This window comes from Rattus rattus, chromosome 2, assembly GCF_011064425.1.
Source record: "Rattus rattus isolate New Zealand chromosome 2, Rrattus_CSIRO_v1, whole genome shotgun sequence".
Taxonomy (NCBI): Eukaryota; Metazoa; Chordata; class Mammalia; order Rodentia; family Muridae; genus Rattus; species Rattus rattus.
This window is the reverse complement of record NC_046155.1, coordinates 60816251-60839075: the sequence shown is the minus strand read 5'-3', so window position 1 is coordinate 60839075 and position 22825 is coordinate 60816251. Positions and strand designations below refer to the sequence as shown.

The 22825-nt window shown below is 44.4% G+C and overlaps 1 protein-coding gene across 5 annotated transcripts in view; it reads left to right on the top strand.

Annotated features, from left to right (window-relative positions):
- The window catches only part of Vti1a (vesicle transport through interaction with t-SNAREs 1A), a 292766-nt gene that overhangs the window by 5167 nt on the left and 264774 nt on the right, over positions 1–22825 (top strand). For all 5 annotated transcript variants that reach the window (XM_032892326.1, XM_032892327.1, XM_032892329.1 and 2 more), the window contains exons 2-3: positions 337–395; positions 6280–6390. In XM_032892326.1, the coding sequence (XP_032748217.1) occupies positions 337–395; positions 6280–6390 (170 nt within the window). The remainder of the gene's footprint in view (positions 1–336; positions 396–6279; positions 6391–22825) is intronic.

Genomic DNA, 22825 nt, shown 5'->3' with positions numbered 1-22825 from the left:
GTAGTTTGTAACGTACCAAAGAATGTTCTGTTTGCTTTACATTTTCTAATCTGGTTGATCAGAAAAGAGAAGGATATATTAAAATAGGTTTTAGAGCAGTGGTTCTCAACCAGTGGATCAGGAACTCTTTTGCAGCCTAAGACCAACAGTTAAAACAGATGTTTACATTATGACTTATAACAAGATTACAGTTATGAAGTAGCATGAAGATAATTTTATGGTTGGGGTCACCACATCATGCGCAACTGAGTAAAGGGCATTAGGAAGGTTGAGAACCCCTGATATTCATCGTGTGTTGTATAATTATTATTTCTCTGATATTATTGCTTGTTTTAGATGAGAAGAAGCAAATGGTTGCCAACGTGGAGAAACAGCTCGAAGAGGCCAGAGAACTGGTGCGTAGCCTGCGAGGTGTATTGAACACAACCCCTTGAGCCAGACCCCAAAGCCTGCTGTGTATGCTGTGGACATGCATGGACCACCAGGTTTCCACGTGACAGTTCATTCCTTTGCAAGTTCATTCCTTTGCAGACTAAAGGACATTTAATAGCTTGTAGAGGTTTTCTTCTTTTTAATAAAGGTGGTTCACCAAATGTCAACCTCTAATTTATATTTCTTCAGAGTACATCTCCCAAGAACTAGTGTCTTAGTGCATGGTCCTAGTGGCTAGCATTTGGTAATAGCACAGCACACCTCATATTGGGGGAAGTATATTGTGTTGTCATCTTAGTTTTCTCACAACACCTGAGAGAGCAGGATTGTCTTTCATAACTGACAAAGGTCTGAGATCTCCATCACATGGAAGCAGAAGAAGCTTGCCAGTCTCTGTGGATGCCCACAGAAGACGGGAGATTTCTTGTGTATGTGTGTGTTTACATATTCATTTACATTGTGTGTACGTGTGTGGGGGTACATGTTCCCATGTGTATATGTGCACATAAGTACATATGGATGTGGAGGCCGGAAGTTGCTATCAGGTATCTTCTTCAATTCTCGTCACCTTATTTTTTGAGGCAGGGTCTCCCTCTAGACCCCAGGCTCACTGATTGAGCTACATTGGCTTGTCTATCCAGTCCAGGGATGCTGTGTCTACTTTCAAGCAGACATTACTGAAGTTACAGGCATGCATCTTGCCACAGCAAGTTTTGTGTGGTTCTAGTGATCAGAGCTCAGCTCCTCGCATTCATGTGACAAGCACTTTGCTGACGGAGCTATTTCCCTCAGCCTGCAAGACACGCAACTCCTAAGCCCAAAACTGAAGCCTGTGTCACTACAGAAGTAGCTGCCAGAGTTTCATCTTGGTTGCTTACTGTTCCCGAGCCCCAGTTTCCACAGGGGGGATGCAAACTCTCGCTTCCACTGGGAGCACGAAGCCTGGGAATAAGGCTGCCCTTGTCCAGAGAGACCTATGATTTCGTCCTTTAGTGTCACCCTTTGTGGATGGACTTTGAGACACAGCGTGGACAGTGTTGTTAGAGCATCACATTCATGCTCAGGGGACCCTGTAGGAGCATCAGAGAGTCATGGGAGGGTGACGCCAGGATTGTTGTCACCACCATTCTAGATGAGGACTGGGGCTTAGAAAGGCTAGGAAACCCATCTGAAGTCTCACACTCTACTGTGCACTCTGGGTTTTGTGCCTGGACGAGGTGCATGGAGAGTCCTGGCTCAAACACTGCTTTTTCATAGCAATCCTTAAGTCAGTGAGCAAAAGAGAGAGAAGTTTTTCATTCCAGTTTTGGGTTTTTTTTTTTTTTTTTTTTTTTTTTTTGGTTCTTTTTTTCGGAGCTGGGGACCGAACCCAGGGCCTTGCGCTTCCTAGGTAAGCGCTCTACCATTGAGCTAAATCCCCAGCCCCCCAGTTTTGGGTTTTAAAAGCCAACTATTGTAGAAACCGTTAGATTGTTGCTGTGTATCATGGACCAAGTGAGCGAGTGGCTTTTCTGAGCACTGAAGGGCAGACACTGGTGTTTTTCAGTATCTGTGCTGGGAGAGTGATGAGTTCCCATTAACTGCTATTACTTGCTCTTGTAGCTCTTGTAGACATGGCTAGGGATGCAGGCTTCTTGGAGGCTGTTTTTTTTGCAGGACCTCCTTGGACCATCAGGCAGCTCAAGGACTTTGTGAGTCTTTGGGAAGGCGGAGGCTTCTCTAGAGGCACCTGGTGAGCCTGATGTCTCTCAGTGCTGCTTCGGTGAGAATATTTGTTAATGGAGCCATGCACCAGAAGCAGCAGCAGCTTCGGGCTTACACAGCAGACCTTTCTGGGGACTGGCTCCCACAGAGGCATTCCTGCATTTTCACTGTTTCTGGTTCTCATGGTCAGAATGGCCAACTGTCTCCATCCCACATGATTTCTTTGTTCTGTGGTGGCTGCCACTGTCTCCACCTCCATTTCTACCATTCTGATGCCTGTTTTTCTTCTTCATTCTTTTTTCTTCCTTCGATCTCTCTTTGTATTAAGTGTTTCTCCCAACCTCTTGGCTTTCATGTGCAGACGCTGACTTTAGATGTGAGCAGCCCATCAGGACACTTGTTCCCTCCAGTTGCTAGGATGACTATAAAGGACCCAGCTGGTCAGGTCTTTGGTCTTGAGATTTTGTTTTACTTGATCTTAGCTGAGATGCCAAGAAGTGATGTTGATGCCTTTTCACACTGCTCTCCCTGGCAGCTTGCTCTCCTCTTCAGAACTGCTATTTTTCTTTACCACCTGAAGATGTTCTGTTTACTTGACACTGAGAGAAAGCCGGTCAGTTTATCAGTTTGGATGATAATTTATATTATATGCTGTTCTTTTGATGAGGAACCTAACAGAAAGCTTGGTAGTTTTTATGTCACTGCCAATCATGGTTTATCGTAGTCTGTGGACACTGTACTTTTTGTACTGACCATGTCTTCTACTCTTCAGTGGCTACGTGAGTATTGTGAAAACAAAACGAATCTATGTTGCTCTTCTGAATTCCAAAAAGACGCATGTCACTTTGCCAGCAGTTAACTATTTTCAAAGACGCCCTCTCTCTAGTCCTGTTCAGTGCAGTGCTGGAGTCTTAGCTAGAACAATCTGATGAGAACAAAATGAAGAGTACAACTGGGAAAGGAAGAGGCCAAACTCACCCTTTCAAGATGACATAGCCCTGTTTTAAAGACTCCACTAGATCTGCTGTGCATTTGCAGCCAAGCTGTCAGATAGAAGATCATGATGCACAAGTCAGTAATGAATGAATGAAATTGCCAAGAAAGATCAGGAAAGATTTCCCATTCACAATTCTTCAAAGTAAGAAAATGAATGGGAACAAACCTGTGAAGGAGATGAACCACCTCTGTACTAAACTTTACGACACTGAAGATGTTGAAGAGACCTGTGCTTATGGAGTGACAAAATTATGAAAATGACTATATTGTTACAAATTATCTACACAGTCAATGTACTTCCCATTAAAACCCCAGTGTCATTCTCCACAAAGCTAGAAAGAGCAATCCAAAATTCATATGGATGCACAAAGAACCCCATGCAGCCAAAGCATTACTCTGAGCAGAAACAACAATGCTCAAAGCATCATGAAATCCAATTTCAAATTATACTGCAGAGCCATAGTAACTAAGGTAGTGGGCTCCACAGCCGTGTGGACCACCAGGACTAGAATGGAGGACCCAGAAGTAAACTCACAGCTATAGCTACCCATCCTTCTTCACACGGGCATCAGAAGCAGCGTGAAGTAACGCAGCCTCTACAGCAAGTGGTGTTGTGAACACTGCATTTCACTTCTAGAAGAAAGACTTCAGCCTTACCTCTCTGCACAGAAGTCAGTTGAAAATGAACCAAATGTCTACAAAAATTGACACTGCTAGGGCAAGCATTTGAAAAATACTTTTTAAAAGATTTATTTGAGTGTGTGTGTGTGTTGTTGTTGTTGTTGTTGTGCTCACACGTGTGTGGATGCTCACAGAGACCAGTAAATGGTGTCAGATCCCTTGAAGCTGGATTTACAGGAGGCTTCGAGTCTCCTGACAGAGATTCTAGCAAACCCAGACCCTCTGGAAAGCAGCAAGTGTCTCTACCCCTAAGTTGTCTCTCTAACTCGGAAAACACTTTAAGATACAGACAGAAGCAGGGCCTTCTAAAAGGACTCTAACATCACAGAATATAATTCTGACAGATAAGATGCCCTGAAATTGATCACAGGGCCAAGAACTCCCGGAAGGAAGAGACACCTGACAGAATGGGAGAAAGGCTTTGCCAGCTCTACTTCAGGCGGGGCCAAGGGAGGCTATGATGTAGGAAATACAAAAACCTCCAAAAACTAGACACCAGAAAAACAGTTCTAGTAAAAAGACAGCCTGGTAAAAACGCTCTGGATCCTTACCCATCAGGGAGATGCGAACTAAAGCAACTGTGGGCTCCATTTCACCTGGTCAGCGTGGCTAATATCAAGAGGACAGCAGGTCAGGCAGGGCAAATGATGTCATCTCAGGAAGGGTCAGGAGGGCAGAGAGTCATCCTCTCCGCAGGTATGTAGTAAGTTCAAGGCCAGCCTGGACACTGTCTAAAAAACAAAAACCAAAAGGTGACCAGTACTGTGAAGCTTATAAGGAAACAGGGCCAAACTCTGCTGCCATGAACGGACGCTGGCAGAGGCATGCGGGAGTCACTGTGGAGGATTCTTAAACCACTAAAGGTAGAAATGCGGGACGATGCAGGGCTGCCATCACTGCATATGCCCAGTGGACTTATGTCCTGCCACAGAGATACACATCCATTTTTTAAATTAAAGATTTATTTATTATATATAAGTACTCTTTAGCTGTCTTCAGATGCACCAGAGGAGGGCATCAGATCTCATTACAGATGGTTGTGAGCCACCATGTGGTTGCTGGGATTTGAACTCAGGACCTGTGGAAGAGTAATCAGTGCTGTAGACAGGGCTCTTAACCAGTGGGCCATCTCTCCAACCCACATCCATATTTACTGCTGCGCAATGCACAGTAGCCAAGCCACGGAAGCAGCCTAACGTCCACCCACTTATGATGGATAAAGAGATGTGGCACATATATAGTGGAATTGTATCTGCTGTAAAGAAAAATGGCATGGTGACATTTGCAGGAAAGTGAGTGGAACCGGAAACCATTATGCTAAGTGTAAATGGGCCAGACTCAGAAACAAAGATTTCTTGTTTTCTAGCTCCTAGATTTGAGAGAAGAGGGAGATGCCCTGGATTAGGAAGGTGACTGAGCAGCAATGAGTTCTTAAGGATATGGGAAAGAAAGAGCGGGTCACTGAGTGCACACGACATGGGAGAAGACAGACTAATGTGGGAAGTCAGCCAGCAGGAGGGAGACGGGGCTTGGACAAGTAAGAACACAGTGTGTATGAGAATGCCATAGTACAGCCTTCTCTTTGTATGCTAACTTAAGAACTAAAACACAGAAGCAGGAAACACTGGTGATTTCAGAGAAGTACTTTTAAACGCTTGGTACGTGATTTAGTTGGTCGCCACTTCTCATTTATGAGTAACAGCATCCATTCCATGATCACTCTCTGAAAAGGGCTAATTAAAAGTATCTTATTTTCTCATATAAGTGCACATCCTAACTACAATGGCTTTTTTGTCCACCTGCATTCTACTGCAGTTATCCTGTCTCCACCACTGTACAGCAGGTGATAAACTTGTGTTGGTCATGAACGAATGTGTTAGAAAGCTCCAGAAGAGAGCAGGGTGGCAGATGGCCGAACCATGCCTTGTATTTCAGTGAGCAAGGTGTAGCTAGCCTATTGATGTATCAGTTTACCTCCTCATCTGTGAGTGTGGCTTTAGTGTGTAAGGGTTTGGCTGGAGGCTGAGGTCACATGTTGTTTGTATGTGATTACCCTAGCGAGGAAAGACTTTACCAAAGAGATTTCCCCACATGCCCAAGTCACAGGAAACAATCTCCTGTTGGACACTCATGGTCAGAAGACCGGATCAGGTTGGACTAAACACTGGGCTGCTCCCAGGACACTGAGAACAGATTAATGATGGGGACTGATTAATGCACGTTTTTCAAAACAAACCCTTGACAAAGCACACAGTGTGGCAGCCCTATCATTCTTTAGCTGCTTCCTGAGCTGATGAGGAAGTGAGCTCTAAAGCAGTCCTGAAGTCACTGATCGGGAGCTGCCCGTACCGTGGGCCTACTTTCTCAGCTCTGCACTTAGGAGTTAGAATCCAGGACTTTTAGCCATAACATTTGGGCAAATAAAGAATACTAACATGGTTCACATTTTTTTCTTCCCCACCTTAGCTTGAACAGATGGACTTGGAAGTTCGAGAAATCCCACCCCAAAGTCGAGGAATGTACAGCAACAGAATGAGGAGCTACAAGCAAGAAATGGGGAAACTGGAAACGGATTTTGTGAGTTCGTTCTGCCCTCTCATCCCTGGAGTGTTTACTTCACTGTTGGCACATTCTTCACTGTTTCCTCCCCTTGCCACAGTCAGCATTAAATGAGCAGTCTTGGGGCTCTCCTGCAGAGGATGAGCAGACCCGTTTAGGACTTGGAGGGCACAGGGGCTAGAGGTAGCCATGGTGGTGTTTGGGGGACATGGCTCTAGCTAGAGCCAAATCACACAGTCTTCAAGTCTACACAATACTTGCTAGTATTTAGCATTGGTTAGAATGTCAACACCTAGTTTTCTAGTCCTTTATAGTTCACAAGCCTGAGAGGATGTCCCGTGAGTCGGCTGCCTTACAAGCCCGAAGACCCAAGTTTCACGTAAACGACGGGCGAGGCTGTACAGTCTCTAATCCTGGTAGTGTGTGTATTTGGGGGGTTGGGGGGGGGATGGTGGGGTAGGGAAGTCAGAGGGTCAAGGCATGGAGAGAGGAAGATCTGTAGAGCTGGTCGGCCATCCTAGCCAGTTTGAACACTGCGTTCAGTGAGAGGCCCTACCACTTTATAGGAAATTTACTAAAAGAAATAGAAAAGAACAATGTTAAGATGATTAATACTGACAGTGGGAAGGACAATTGAGCGATCAGCCAGGTGGTGGTAGAGCGCACATCTAATTCCAGCACACGAAGAGCAGAAGCAGGTGGGTCTCTGAGGCTGAGGCCAGCCTGGTCTACAAAGTGACTTTCAGGACATATAGGGCCACACAGAGAAATTTTGTCTTATAAACCAAAACCAAACCAGCACAAAACAAAATCCTAAAACCCCAAAACAAAACAAAAAAGTCCTCTTGGTTATACATGTATAAGATGAGCTCAGATTCGAAGTGGTCCGATTTCAGAGCATTTCACAGCAGCAGCTAACGCACCCTCTGCTGGCCTAAGAGACCCACTAAAGTCTGCATAGGAAGGAACGCTCAGCCTTGTGATACAGCCCAGTGGACCTTGAGGGCCATAGACACAGGGAAACAGGTCAGTCCCAAAAGGCAGATGAGGCATGTGTTGCCTTGTATGACGTTTCTAGAGTGGTCAGACCCAGAAACAAAAAGGAAAATGGACTTCTGGGGAGGGGTAGGGAGAACAGAGAGCTGTTGATTTGTAGGATGGAATTCGACAGGAGGCCAAGTGTACCGCAGTTGTCATTTGGATTTCACTACCGTTGTAGAATTCAGGTACGAGCACTGATAATACTGTAAATGATAAAGAGATAGAGAAAGTAATGCAGTGCCAACAATTGTGTACGTGAGCATTGCAATTAAGATTTCTGTAGATTAATACTCTTCAATAATTTATTCAACAAATAAATAATTTTCACATTTAAAATAAAGAATGTGCAGGTAAAAAACATGGCCCTTACATGTGATTGACACAGTTCTATTCTGAACTGTGAATCTGCTGTGTTTGTGAATCTGGGATCTGCACCTTTACAGAGGAAGTCAAGAACTTAGAAGGCCCCTCTGGTTCTCCTGGTTCTCGGTTCTCCCTTAGCTGCTTCTTTGGAAGCACACCTTGCAGAGTGTGCTGTCCCTGTCTGCCCGGGAAGGCGTGGTAAAGGGAAATGCTCTTAGGCTCAGCAACATCCTGATTTCCCATCTGAGTGAGGAAAGAGATGACTCATTAGTCACTGCCTTAGCCAAGCATCATGACAGAAGACCGACAGAGCTGGGAGTAAGGAGGTCAGGCTGATGTAGATCAGTCTCAGAGGTCTCCATCGATGGCTCTTGTTCCTGGGCTGAAGGGAAGGCAGGGCATCTTGATGTGGAGCAGTGCTAAAGTGAAGCAGTGTTCTTTGTGGAGGACTGAACTTGTGGGCTTTGGGAGGATCATTTAAGTTCCAGTCACAAGTCACTGAGATGTAAATGCCACTGTGCTCCTATTTTTAAAGAAGGCACCATCAGGGCTGGGGACTGTGATGGTTCTGAGTGTCTGTCATTGATTCCTGTGCTCTGCCAGATCAAACCTTCAACTGTTCTACTAAAGGGTGACTGCTCACTCAGAAGGATTGTGAGGCTGGGAGAAAATTGCACTGATTTAATAATTTGTACCCTATATGGGTGAACCAAAAGCAGCTAACTTGTTAACCCTATACTTAAAGATTCTGCTGTTCAGTGATAAGTGGTGGTGACAGCAGAACACGTTAGATTATTCTGGAATCACTTGTCTCATTTTTATGGAATACTTTTGAAGACACCTTTTCTTTTGAGTGCCTAACCCAAAGAAACCACCCTAAACCCAGCCACAAATGTGTCATTTAGGAGGGTTGGCTTAACAGAGCCTTATGTCTGGAGGCCATAAAAGGTGTGGCGAGGTCACCTCGTTTGTTATAAGACTTCTCTCCTGTTTGTGGATAGCTGCTTCCTGTCTCTGCAGTCTCCTGTACTCACTAGTGGCCACCTATTCGCCAACACAGCCACATGCTGTGTGATGGGAGCTGAGGCTTCAGCATGGAAACCTGAGGAGATAGAGCTCAATTCAGGTCATGAGTTTCATTTGGAACTTTGCTTGTTAACCTTTTTGGATGCTAAAGTACATCACTTCCATAGTTCACTACACCACCTAACCCATGTTTAATATACTTGTTTCCCAAGGAGATTAGTATCGGGCAGGCTCCTTGACTTTAGGAAATTCTATTTTTGGATGAGTATTCCTTTTTCAATTATACTTCCTTCCACAATGAAAAATGGGATCAGGAACTACAAACTTAAACTTCATTCGAGAGGAGACATCTTTCCCCAGTGCTTTTAGCGATTTACTTAGTTGCTATTTCTTTTGTGGGGGGTGGCTGGGTTAGTCTTGTTATGTACTTGTGGCTCACCTGGAACTCATTGTGTAGACCAGGCTACCCTTGAGTGCACAGAGATACCCCTGCCTTCACTTCCCAGTGCTAGGATTAAAGCTGTGCTCTACCATGCTTGGCGTTGAAACATTTTAAAGTAATGTGCATAGTATTTTGCCTTCATGTATGTCTGTGCACCACATCCATGTCGGGCCAGCAGAGGAAGAGGAGGACATGGGATGCCCTGGAACTAGAGTTACAGATATGTAATTGAGCTGCCAAGAGGGTTCTGGGAACTTGGGTCCCCTGGGGGAGCAGCCAGTGCTCTTAACCACTGAGCCCTGAACCAGTTCTTTTTGTTTTTAAGATTAAAATGTTTTCTAATTCATGCATATGAATTTAATATGTTAATAGGATTCATCATGGCATTTCCATACATGCACATGCTCTCTGCATAGGTCAAGTCCATCTACTCTCTGTCTCTGACTCCTAATCCCCACAACATTCTTCTTGTCCATACCTAGCCCCTCCTAATTTCTCTTTGCCCACCTCTCCCCTTCCTGTCTCTGGAGATCACTGTTGTGCTGGTGTTTCTGCCGGCTGACATCTGTTTCTGCAGTGAGAGAGAACACGTCGTGTTGTGTCTTAGCTCCTGTGGTTGACAGTTTGTACAGTTCTTTAGCGTGTGCGGTTTCATTTCATCGCTGTGGATTATGGGTTTCAACATACCATGCCATGGAACCAAGGAGGCTCAGGTGGACCTCAGAGTTTCTTCAACAGGTCTTATCTAGTCCTACTGTGTGGCAAACCCTGCCCTTAGTTCCAGCTGGAGTTGGAACCATCGCGATGCCGGTACTCGTGTGCAGTTGGGATTCTAACATGGAACTTGGAGGGGGAACACCAGAGAAGGCGAAAATACACATGCATTCTGTTGCCCTTGAGATGTACGTTTTCAGTATTGGCATGAGCTTCCCTAGGGCTTGAAAAACAAACACACGTGTGATAGTTGGTTCAGGGTTAGCAGGTGATAGCAGTTCAGTCCCTGAGAGGGAGATGCACACGAGGTTAGCCCACAGAGACCATGATGTCAGAATAGTCAAAAGAAATGAACCAGTGAAAGGAGAAAAGTACTGAACCCAGGGTTGTTGGGCTTTCCCCCCTCAGATTTAAGATTGTATCTTAACAAAACACAAATAAATAAACCCCTCTGAGAGTTGTTGTTGTTGTTTAAGTTACAAACATGTATAAGCTCTTAGGCTGAGTCTGATAGAACTGGGAAGGTCTGTCGAGTGCTTGGCATCTCTGGTGTTGCATTGTGGTGCTAGCACCATCTTGTGGTTGATTTGTGTCATTGTACTTATTTTATGACAAAGCTGTACTTGCTTTAGGACAGCACACAGCATAGATGGGTTAGACTGTGATGGCCGTTGGAAGCAGCACTCTGGCCCCTGTCTACGTTCACTCCTCTCCCAGGTCACTGGTACCTGTAAGCTGTCCTTCCCTGTCTGGAAGGCTATATGATGTGATTGTTAGGCTGGTCCAGCGCAGAGCTGTGGACCTCAGAGAATGGCCCTTGATCAACAGTCAGCAGTGAGGTGGACTGAGAGCGCCTCGAGATTCAGCTCCCTGCAGACTGCTGGCTCAGTCCCCTAGGTCAGGCTCAGAGGAGGCTGTGGTCAGCTGCACCGTGTCTCCCCACAGCTGCTGGCTGGTTGGAGGACAGCCTGTGCACGCCCTCTGTTACCCGCACTGTCTCTATACAGGTGCAGGCCGGCTTGTGCACACCCTCTATTTTTCTTTTTCATGTTCTTTCCTGCTTCTGAGACTAAAGTGTGAATGAGAAGGAGCAATTTAAATTTGACTTTGTTTTAGTCAAAAGGTCAAGAGTTGAATACTTCTGTTTACAGTCTATCTTCCTTGTACATGTGGCATCCTGAGCCAGCAGACATCTGTTTTTGTGGGAACTTTATGAAACCACTGAAGCATGTTCAGAGGTGTGGGTGGTCCCAGCTGTAATATGTAATAGTTATCACATATGTGAACCTTCTTCAGCAACATACATGCATTCTAACAAGTACAGGAGCTAGTGTGGTGGTTAACATTGCGTTTAAAGTGTAGATTTACTGTGCCTGAGAGACCAAAAAGCAAGAACTGCCTCTAACCTGTAGCCCCTAATTTCCGTAAGCTGTGCCTAGCAGCTCACTTCCCTTTCCCTGCACATGGAAGACTGTTCTTAAATTGACGGATCTTGTAAGATTCGCTGTTCCAGCAAGATTGTAGGTCAGAAGAATAACTTCTATTTTTGCTTTTGTAATCAAACTTGCTTACTCTAATAAAAAAGAGAACTTGGCCAGCTGCATGGCAGCCATGTTAAGTCAGACCCTGCATGTAGACACAATGGCAGCCGTGTTAAGTCAGACCCTGCATGTAGACACAATGGCAGCCGTGTTAAGTCAGACCCTGCATGTAGACACAATGGCAGCCGTGTTAAGTCAGACCCTGCATATAGACGCACATATGCCATCTTCGTAGCTTTTCTGTAAGCCTTGGCTTGATACGGTTGGGTGCTCTCAGGTACAGCCCTGGTCCCACATTGGATACCAGTATTTAAAAATAAAAAGCCTCTTTTTATTAACATTTCCTTATGGTCATGATAAATCTCTGAGCAGCCCCAGACCAGTAACACTGGACTTGACAGAAGCATCTGAGCAAAGAGACGTCCCTCATCATGTACACATAACGTGTCTGCCGTTTATAACAGTTATACCCTTCTCTCTACATGAAATGTCTGAACATTCCAAAAGATTTTAAAAAACAAAATCGACTTAGCCTTATTGCTCCAGGAGGATCATGTTTGTATTTTGGTTGGTGGTTTTCTTTTCTACATTTGATGTTAGCCAAAAGGCCGAGAAGCGATGGTTGTTTTCTTTTTTTTTAATCATCCCATTCATTTACATCTCAAATGATATTGCACTTCCCAGTTACCCCCACCCCACATCTGCCCTCCCTCCTCCCCTTTGCCTGTATGAGGGTGCTCCTCCACCTACCCACACTCTCCTGCCCCACTGTTCCAGCATTCCCCTATGCTGGTACATCAAACCTCCCTGGAACCAAGGGCCTCCCCTCCGGTTGCTGGCAGACAAGGCCATCCTCTGCTACATATGTATCTGGAGCTATGGTCCCCTCCAGGTACACTCCTTGGTTGGTGGTCTAGACTCTGGGAGAACTGGGTGGTCAGGCCAGCCTATGTTGTTTTTCTAATGGAGTTGCAATCCCCTCGGCTCCTCCAGTCCTCCCACCAGCTCCCCCACCAGGTTCCCTGAGCTCCATCTGATGGTTGGTTCCAAGCATCCACATCTGCATTGGTCAGTTGCTGGCTGGACCGACTCAGGAACCACCGCACCAGGTTCCTGTCAGCAAGAGCCTCTTGCCTCCAGCAACAGTGTTGGGTTTGGTGTCTGCAGACAGGATGGATCCCCAAGTGGGGCAGTTCCTGGTTGGCCCTTCCTTCAGTCTCTGTTCCACTTTTTGTCTCTGTTCTTCCTTTGGACAGGAATGTTTCTGGGTTAAAAACTTTGAGATGGGTGGGTGTCCCCATCTCTCGACCGGGAGGCCTTGCCTATCTACTGGAGGTGGTCTCTACAGGATCTATCTCTCCTTCTCTGTGCATTTCAGCTAAAGACATCCCCATTGGGTCCTGGGAGCCTCACGTTGCCCTAGTGTCTGGGACCCTCCAGTGGCTACCCCCAGTTCCTCATCCCCCCTGCTACATGCTTTTGTTGGATTTCCTGACCCTCTGTACCTCTCTCACCTCTCCTCCAGATCCTGATGCTGCCCCCTTTATTTTCTCCCTCCCAGTCCCCCTTTCCCTCCACCTCCCACAATCATCCTGTTCTCCCCTCAATGCAGGACTGAAGCATCCACTTCTTTCTTCTTATGTTCTATGGGTTGTATTATGGGCATTATGGGTTTTGGGCTAATATCCACTTATCAGTGAGTATATACCAGGTGTGTTCTTTTGTGATTGGGTTTCCTCACTCGGGATGATATTTTCCAGTTCCATCCATTTGCCTATGAATTTCATGTAGTCACTGTTTTTGATAGCTAAGTAGTACCCCATTGTGTAGATGTACCACATTTTTTTGAATCCATTCCTCTGTTGAAGGGCATCTGGGTCCTTTCCAGCTTCTGGCTATTTTAAGTAAGGCTGCTATGAACATAATGGAGCATGTGTCTTTGTTGTATGTTGGAACATCTTTTGGATATATGCCCAGGAGTGGTATAGCTGAGTCTAGGAGTGGTATAGTACTATGTCCAATTTTCTCAGGAACCTCCAGACTGATTTCCAGAGTGGTTGTACCAGCTTGTGGTCCCACCACAATGGAGGAGTGTTCCTTTCTCCACATTCTCACCAATATCTATTTACCAACCCTACATCCGATAGAGTGCTAATATTCAAAATATACAAAGAACTCAAGAAGTTAGACTCCAGAGAACCAACTAACCCTATTAAAAAGTAGAGTACAGAGCTAAATAGAGAATTCTCAGCCGAGGAATTGCAAATGGCTGAGAAGCACTTAGAGAAATGTTGAACATCCTTAGTCATCAGGGAAATGCTAATCGAAATGACCCTGAGATTCCACCTCACACCAGTCAGAATGGCTGAGGTCAGAAATGCTGGTGGGCGGCTGTTTTCTAATCCCTCCTTTCCTGTAAATAGTTTCCATAGCAATGATGTCACACTGTCCACATTCTATAAATATGTGTTCTAATGTTACAGTTTAAATTTCCATAATCTCTAGATCATTTTAATGGAAGCATGTTGTTTTTTCAACGATCCTAACATTGGCTGGATACCTGTATATTTCTATTTATTTCCTTCACAACTTACTGTGCTGCGGTGAATATATTCCAGTAGGGTTTTTAATCGGTATCATTTCTAAAAAGATAGATCAATAAAGAGTTTCCAGCTTTGCAGCTCACCACTAGGTGGTTTGTTCTGGCTTCTCCTCACATGCTCACTGACAGTCACTTCTGCACCGAGAAATAACAACCGGGGGTGGACGGGAGCTGAGCACCTCCACTCCTTCTAAAGTGTGTCACTCATTGAAGTCTCAAACAGTTGAGGAGAAGTCTCTGTGACTGGGGCTTTCACCGACTCCAGGGTGGGATGCAGCTGGGATTCTTTTTCTAAGGGCCTCCTCCCCAGGAAGAGTCACAGCCGTGACAAGGCTGGCAGACATTTGTGGTTCCCCAAGCTTGCTGAACTCTGAACTCACTGAAACCACAGACTCTTTCTCTGAGGCACTTGCCCCAGCCTGTGACCTGTCAGGGAAAGCATGTGCATGTGTGCACACATGATCCTTCTACAGAAGAGGATTTTGTCAGACTGCACCAGGGCAAGTGGTTAGAAAGCTATTGTGCAAGCAGCCATCTTTGTTAGTAAGATTTTTGTTTTAGACTCTTAATCTTGGTAGCCCTACAAAGTTGAGCACAAGTGGTGCACACACATTGTCTTAGGAAGGCAACCATAACCCTGCCTCCAGGGAAGCAGGCGAGCTGTGCATTGCTCTGGCCTCCCCACATAGGAAATATCACAGGTTCATGCCCTTGACCGTCCCCGTCACGTGTTCTTCAGTGAAGTAGTAGTGTGATCTTGGCACACTGGATTGTATTGTTGGGACTTAGTGCTAACTTTTGAGGTGGGCCATAATAGATTTCCTTGATTTAGGAGGCTTTGACATTTTCCAGTGTGAGTAATTTTATCCTCAGTCTTGAGAATATTAGGTCCTTAGTCCTTAGGTACTGTGGACTTTGATGACCAACAAACAACTTCTATATTCACCGAAGCCATGGCAGACAGGCCATGCGTGCCCTGGTACAGATATGTGTGCACGCGCATATGCATCCTGTGTAAACTTACCTGTCTTTCTGTGTTGTCAGAGTCTGACATGGGTTTTGTTGTTTAATTAAAAAGATTTCCTTATGTGACAATGTTTTTTTCTAAAAAAAGAAATTAAAATTATGGTACCATTAAGAGCCAGTTTTTTATTTAGGCTTTATAACATTTTGATTTTTCTAAATAGATGAAGTATGTATTTTCTAGATAGAGTGGTAAATTGGTGTGTGTGTGTGTGTGTGTGTGTGTGTGTGTGTGTGTGTGCGCTCTCATGTGTACATGTATATGGTTTATGGTTTTAGAAGTTTTCTAAGTTATAATATTTCTTAATGGGAAGCTGCTTTCAACCTTTCTGTTTACTTGTATCTGTCATCTCACTTGAAATAAGAAAAATGAGTTAAAAATGTGTCAGATTAACGCTAAGCCTGTGACTGACTGGACTCTCTCATTAGTCACTAGATGGCACTGTTTGTTTGCAGAGCGCCATTAAAAACAGAAAAGAAAGAAAAGGAAGGAAGGAAGCGACTGTGGTAGGAACAGAAATTACTGCCTCATGAATAAAATATTTCTGATGGGATTTGCATTTCTATATTGGCTGAAGACACTGTGTTGAATGTTTTATTAACCAGCCCAGTGCAACTGTCAGCCTATTAAAGAGATCCAATGGTCCCTGTTTAGATAAATAAACTAAATAAATCCAATTCGTCAAATTGTGTTCCTGGCTGTTTATTTTCCATTCTTTTGATGTACAGTTTATTTTAAGTTAAAGCCACATTGGTTTAAAAATTAATGGGAAAATGTTACTTGGTGTTTGGAACATGAAGAAGCTAATTGCCATAGTCAAAAAGCCATCTCTGTTTTAATGTTAAATTGTTTGCTCATAAATAGTAAACTTTCCCCTGGTTGCTCACACACCGCCTGACCGTCTGGTGGTCAGAAGTCACGTGACCTCTCCAGTGGCTGGGCAGAGACTGCGGTCCTCATCTGCACTGCTCAGTCTACTTGGCATCAGTAAGCAGTGTGCATTTTACTGGGTTTCCCCATGGTGTGCTCATTTCTCAGGTATGACCCACAATTCCTTGGGCCTTACAGTAGCTAATTCATTCCTAAATGAAACGTCCTTTATGAATGTACTTTCCTGGTGTACATCAAACATCAAGGGGGAGAAGCCGACAATGAGCAACGGTATTTCCTGAGGAAACCAAAGCCCAACCTCAAGGTGATGACTCCAGAATAAACCGGTTCCCCTCTGTTCATTGCCCTCTTAAAGTTTATGCTCAGGGGGAGTTCATGGCTGTATAATATAACACTACCGACTGAACTAGATATTTTATACTTAGGCCCTAGGGCTACAACAATATTTGAATAAAACACGTCAGTTTTGTGCTTTGCCAAACTAAAATCAGTTGGTAACTTGAGATGATACAGAACGGTTCTGACATCTCATTTCTTTCTCCGTGAATCTTCCGTTTCTTTTCATGCTATTCTTACTGTCTTTTATCCAGTTCTGTATCGGCGAGGTTCAGAGCACAGCTTAAAGTGGGTTAGGCACTTTTGACTTTGCACACAGCTTTTCAGGGCATTCAGCTGGTGGTGATGGGGACTGTGCCAGGTCTGATCTCCAGGGTGAGGTTTTCCAGCTGGGTAATAGCAGCTGAGGATGTGTGTTCTGTCAACTATTTTAAGTTTTCTTGTACCAGGAGTTAAAGTAGGACTTGGATGGACTATACCAGACTTTGCTATTGATTTCAATGTAGTATAAACCTGGTGGGCAGTAGACCACGTGTAAAAATAGTTTCATTTTTGTTATTTGTCTTGAGTTTATGTCCTTCTGAGGTTGGAAAAAAATCATATTGAAGGATATAAGAAATTTATGGAGTGAAAATGATTTAAGAATTTTTTTTTTTTTTTTTTTTTTTTGCTCAGGCTTGGCCTTGTTTTGAAGCATCTAATTCATAAAAATTGAGCCGTTTCTTAAAATGGCTTCCTGCAAGTGAAGACATAGATTCCCTTGATGTTTGTCTGCTCTGAAGTTTCGCTGCTCAGGCACTTGTGGGGACTTTTATGATGGCCATTGCCTCTTCACATACTCGCCAGCTAACAATTTTTGGTTTTCCTCCTCCTCAATTTTTTTAACTGTGTCTACTCACTCTACGTTTTAAGCCAGTTGCATAGTGTTTGTGGAGCGCATGCCCACACTCCTCTCCCTGGCTCTCTGTGCTCTTACCTCACCCACAGATACACTTCAGCTGAAGGGAGAGTGTCCTCGTCTTAGTCATGGTCACATGATATTTAGTCTACACACTGGAAGAAGAAAGTTTCCATCTCTCAGTTAGAAACCCACAGGTGTACAGTTGCTATTTCAGTGAGAGTCACACTGCACTTTCTTTTCCTCACTGAAGGAATGTGGCTCGGGGCTAGGCACTGCAAATACTGTCGACCCAGGTATTCTACTCGGGGGCTTTTTGTACACTTCAAAAATGTCAGGTAAATGTTGTTTCAGGTTTGCTAGAAGTAGTGAATGCTTTATGTTTTTCTTATATTGTATGTGAAAAAATGTTTTTGTTTTCAAGACACAAGTGGGAAATAGAAGGCACGGGGCCTGCGGTCTGGGCCCTCCTGTATGCGAGCTCTAGTTTCCTGGTGTGAACCTCTGAATTCCTCCCACATAAGGGGGAAGGATAGGGCTCCACTAGGATCGTTAAGTGTAAAAGCACTTGGAGAGCTGCAGTAAGTCTTAGTCGGCAACTTCGCTGTGTACAGACCATAATCCTATAATTAAAGAATTTAAAGGTTAAAGTATCTCAAGGTCAGAAGATCCTTGAAAATCCTAAAACATGTAAACCATCTTCCTCGGGGCTGCAGGGGCGAGCTGCAGGGGCTCACACAAAGGCCTGAACGTTCAGTCTTCCATCGCATTTGCAGACATGACCTTCGTATTTGGGTTGCTTTTGTTTGTCAGTACATTTTGTTTTGTAAAAGACATCTTAGAAATTAATCTATGGTAACAGAAAGCAAGCTTTCTCCTTGACCTTGTGGGAGTAGAGGCGGAATTAAAGGTAGAGAAATTATGATATTATATATTTTACGCCTTTTTATCATATGCATTTTATTACTATTTAGAGTCGTCTTCACACCAAGTTTTTCATCTGGAGTTCAAAATACACATGCAGTGTCTCTGGCTTTCTTTCCTAGTCTTTCTCCAGTTTCTAATAATTGACTTCCATGAAACCTTAGAAGTTACTGTTATAACTAGAGGCAGAAAAAGAGTCTTTAGTTTTTCCTAAATATTCCCTAAATACCATGAGTAGAGTTCATGGCAGCACGCCTGATAGCTCAGTAGTTTAAAAGCTACAGCATTTCCCATCTGTTGAGAATTTGGTCTGAAACATAGAAACAGCATGGTAGAAACTGAATGACGTGAGCCCAGCTCTGACTAGTAAAACACATATTTCAAAGGGAAATCAGGAAGCTAAACAAGAGAACTTCCAAGCTGGTGATGTCTCCTTGCTTCCTTGAACTTAGTTTTAAATGTGAAATGTCTCAACAATTTGCTGCTGTTGGTTTGGGAGCTAAACCTAGGGCCTCATGGGTGGGAGACAAGCACTTAGCCACGGATCGATATCCTCAACCCCAAATTTGCATATTTTCACATTGATTATAGCCTTAGTAATTGTAATCCTGTGGTAAGTAGAATTGGGGGCTGGGGGGTCATTAGGAGAGTGTGAAAATACAGAGAAGTGTCTAACCTAGTGTGATGGCAGCAGAAGGGCTTGGGAGAAGTGCCTTGTACTGAGCCTTGAGAGGGGGTTTGAGAGAAGAACACGGTCAGGTGAGTTACTGCAGGATAAACTGCAGGACAGGTCAGAAGGTTAGCAGGGCCCACTGGGGCAGCAAGAGTTTGGTTAAAATATTTCTGTGCACAAAATATGAAGTCAGAGCGTGGTCTCCAACCTTTGTTACATATTGGGATCTGGGTCTCTAAACATCCCTGACACCTGATGGACTTCCATTCACACACACACACACACACACACACACACACACACACACACACACACACATACACACACACACACGTGACTGTATAGGTGTAGGTGTGATTTGGACATTGTTGTAGTGGCTTTTTTTAGGGCAGTTCCTCAAGTGATTCTCTGTACACATGAGTTTGGAAACTAGTAGCTGGTGTGGGAAACTAAGGCAGAGAGCTAGGCAAAGCCCTGACCCCATTTTGGTTAGAAGCTGTTAATGGATACTTGTGCTGGATGACTTAGTAGCTTTGCGCCTAAAACAGTGAAGTTCTTTTTTCTGTGTGAGTTTGACTTCTGTTTAATTTTAATTTTTTTGTTTTGCTTTTATATCCCTAAACCGATTTTAAATAAAAATTTTAATTAAAAAAATCTGTTACCTACAATAACATTGTATCAAATTACCTTAAAATTAATTTCCATTTGGTATATTTAGGTTTTATGATAATCATTACTTGGAGGAAACAAAGAAGATATGCATACATAATTTTTCTCTCTAGGTGGCAAAGTGAATATTTTAAATGCTCAGCTGAGCTTAGTAGCAAACAAAGGCAGGCTCTGAGCTCTTAGCCAGTACTGATTGTGGCTCTGACCCGGAACCCGGAGCCAGCGCACTAGAGGGCCGCCGTCAGGTGAGTGCTTGCAGTTTGAAAGTTGCCCTTCCAGATGCATTGAGTCGGGCATACATTTTCTTAAAGGAGACACAGGAATCTCTGTATGTACATACGTGTGTGCTGTCTCTGGATTCAGTAGGACAAACAGTATATCCTATGTATAGGTGCATGCATGAGAACACACAGTACACACCCTTTTCTTGCTACTCTGTGAAGTCCTGAAAGATGGACTGTAACTTGATTTTGTACAGGAATTGTAAAGAAGTTGCTGGTCATCTCTAATCAGAGACACAGAGGTAGGGACGCTATGGATAAATGGGATTCCACTATGACCGAAAGCTCCATTGATCCTAACAGAATTGCTCTTTGCCTCCCCGTGCCTGTTTCCTCTTGGTAGAAAGCCGAGGGAATCTGGATGATAGCTGCACACTGGCGTGGGGATTGGTACCTGCGAGCCAGCAGCAGAATTACTAGACGACTGCTTGCTTCTTCTTTAGGGAACAACTGCAAGTTCCCTGTACGGCCAGGTCGGAGCATTTTAACTTTACACTACACAAAGCTTAGGATAGCGATTTAAATCATCAAATAACCTTTCTGACAGTGAGACCCTTTCATACAGTTCTTCATGCAGTGCTGACCCCCACCCATAAAATCATTTTCGATGATACATCATACCTGTAGTTCTGACTGTTATGAATTGTAATGTAAATATCTGTGTTTCCCTTTGGTCTTAGGAAAGCCTTGTGAAACGGTACTCCAAGGAGTCTCAACCCAAAAGTTCAAAACCACTGACATAGTAGATATAATTTTAAACTGAAAAATTTTAAACTATTTCTGAGTAGAATTTAGTCAAAAATACTCAGGTTGGAAAAACACTACCATGTATTAAGGACGTGTCTCAAACACGTGCTGCTTCAGTTTGGTGCCATATTGGTTACTTTCCTAGTTTTAAGCGTAGCATATTCACTGAAGTGTTTCCTGACTTTGTCGTCATCCGGTTATCGTCTAGAAAGTCTATTGATAATTTCCAAGTATTCTCTATCATTAAATTGACCCCATTTGAGTTGTTTGTTATACCCTGAGGTAGCTCCTACAGAAGAATGCCTGTGTGTCAGAAAGACACACTTGGGCCCGGGGGATTGTCGCTCGTGTATTTCCTACCTGAAAGGCCGGGGGATTGTTGCTCGTGTATTTCCTACCTAAAGGCCCGGGGATTTCCTACCTGAAAGGCCCGGGGATTGTTGCTCGTGTGTTTCCTACCTGAAAGGCCCAGGGATTGTTGCTCGTGTATTTCCTACCTGAAAGGCCTGGGGATTGTTGCTCGTGTATTTCCTACCTGAAAGGCCGGGGGATTGTTGCTCGTGTATCCTACCTGAAAGCGTCTTCTGTCTTCTGGCAGTGTTCAGCAACCGTCAAAAAGGAGAGCTGGGCTTTCTGACTGAAGTGGAAAGTGGCCATAGATGGCAGTGTGGCTCACATTGATAGTTAAAACACACTGTTGTGGCATTTTGATAGAGAAATTTCCAAGACCAGATCCATCCAGGATATTCTCTTTGCATTGAAAGTTGACTTTTCTCCCTGAGTAGTTTATTTAGATGCAGTACAGTCGGAAGCGCGCGCTGCATTTCGGGAAGCTTCGGGACTGGCAGTGACTGGGGCTGCCTGTGCTCTGGGTAAGGTCTTTGGAAACTAAGTTGTTTTTCACCGCCCCTGCAGAACACCTTTCTATAGGGTAACACCTTAGATCCTAAACTCTGAACCAAAGTGTAGCATCCTCCTTCCCTAGCCAGCAAATCAAGATTCTTGGAGTTCGATCAGGAATAGGACCTGGCAACTGTTACAGGCAAGTGACAGAGGTGCCAACTGTAGGCAGGAGAATTGAACACAGTAGGAGCCAGTGCAGGGTCCTTAGAGATGGAATAGCGTTCGTTCGTTCATTCAGAGTGGGTGTGCCGTAACAGCAGCCCTGGTGCCGGTGTGGCGGTGTTATACTTAGATAATTAGTGTGCTTGGGGACCTGCCTTCTCTTGCTCTAGCCCTTGCCTCCTGGAGTCTCATGGATCTAAGCAGCTTTAAGAATTTTCTCCGTGGGTGTTGTCAATAGGTGCAAATTTGTCTAAAGAAATTGCCTAAAGAATTTTACCAGTTCTCAAATAAATAAATAAATAAATAAATTACACACATACATCCTCTCTCTCCCTCAGCACTGCTGTCATGTGCAGATGGACAGACACTCAGATCTCCCTGCTGGGGAAGGCTAACTCAGCTGCTTTCCTGTACTGTGCTGTAAACTGATACTGAATGCCTCCTTGCCTGGATGCTAATGCTTTGGTAGGGCTAGGATGCTTCTCTTTCAGGGCAGAAAGAGGTGTGATCTCTTCTCTCAATTGAATACCAGTACTTATGGCATTCTCTTGAGTCTAGAACAGGATCCTCAACCTCAGTACTGTTGAGATTTTGAATGGACCATACTTTGCTGGAGGGCGGTGCTGTGCTGTGTGGGCTGTTTCCCAACACCTGAGTTGTGACCAACAGAAGGAGGACCTTGGATATTCTGGTTGTTTCTTAGCATGGAGTTTATCCACGATTAAGAGCTATTTGGTGAGGAGTGGTTTCTGCCAGGACTTCCAGAGGGGAGAGAACACACCATGTGACTAGTATGGCCGCCGCCGACAGGCTAGAGCCCCCGCTGTGTATTGTTTACTCTTCGGTCAGCTGTAATTTGCACCTAAGACTAAGAGGCTTTTCTTATGTCCTCACAGTCCGGATGCAAGCCTCCCTGTTGCATCTCTCTTTGTGTCTCTTAGAGCCAGGGTATAGAGTTGAAAGATGGTTTGGTCCCTTCACCAGCCTGTGTTTCTTTCACATAAGCTGTGAGCCATGAGAGACAGAGTGACACTGTGGACTCACACCGGGGTTCCGGCTGTGAGCGCCATCTCTGATGCTAACCAGATGAGTGCTGCTGGGCAGGCCACTCCTCAGTGTCTTCAGCTCAGAGGTGAGGCCAATCTGGACGTTCTTGTGAGCTTGTGAACTCCTTGCCCAAGGATGGCAACAGTGGAGTGCTTGGTCTTTCGAGTTT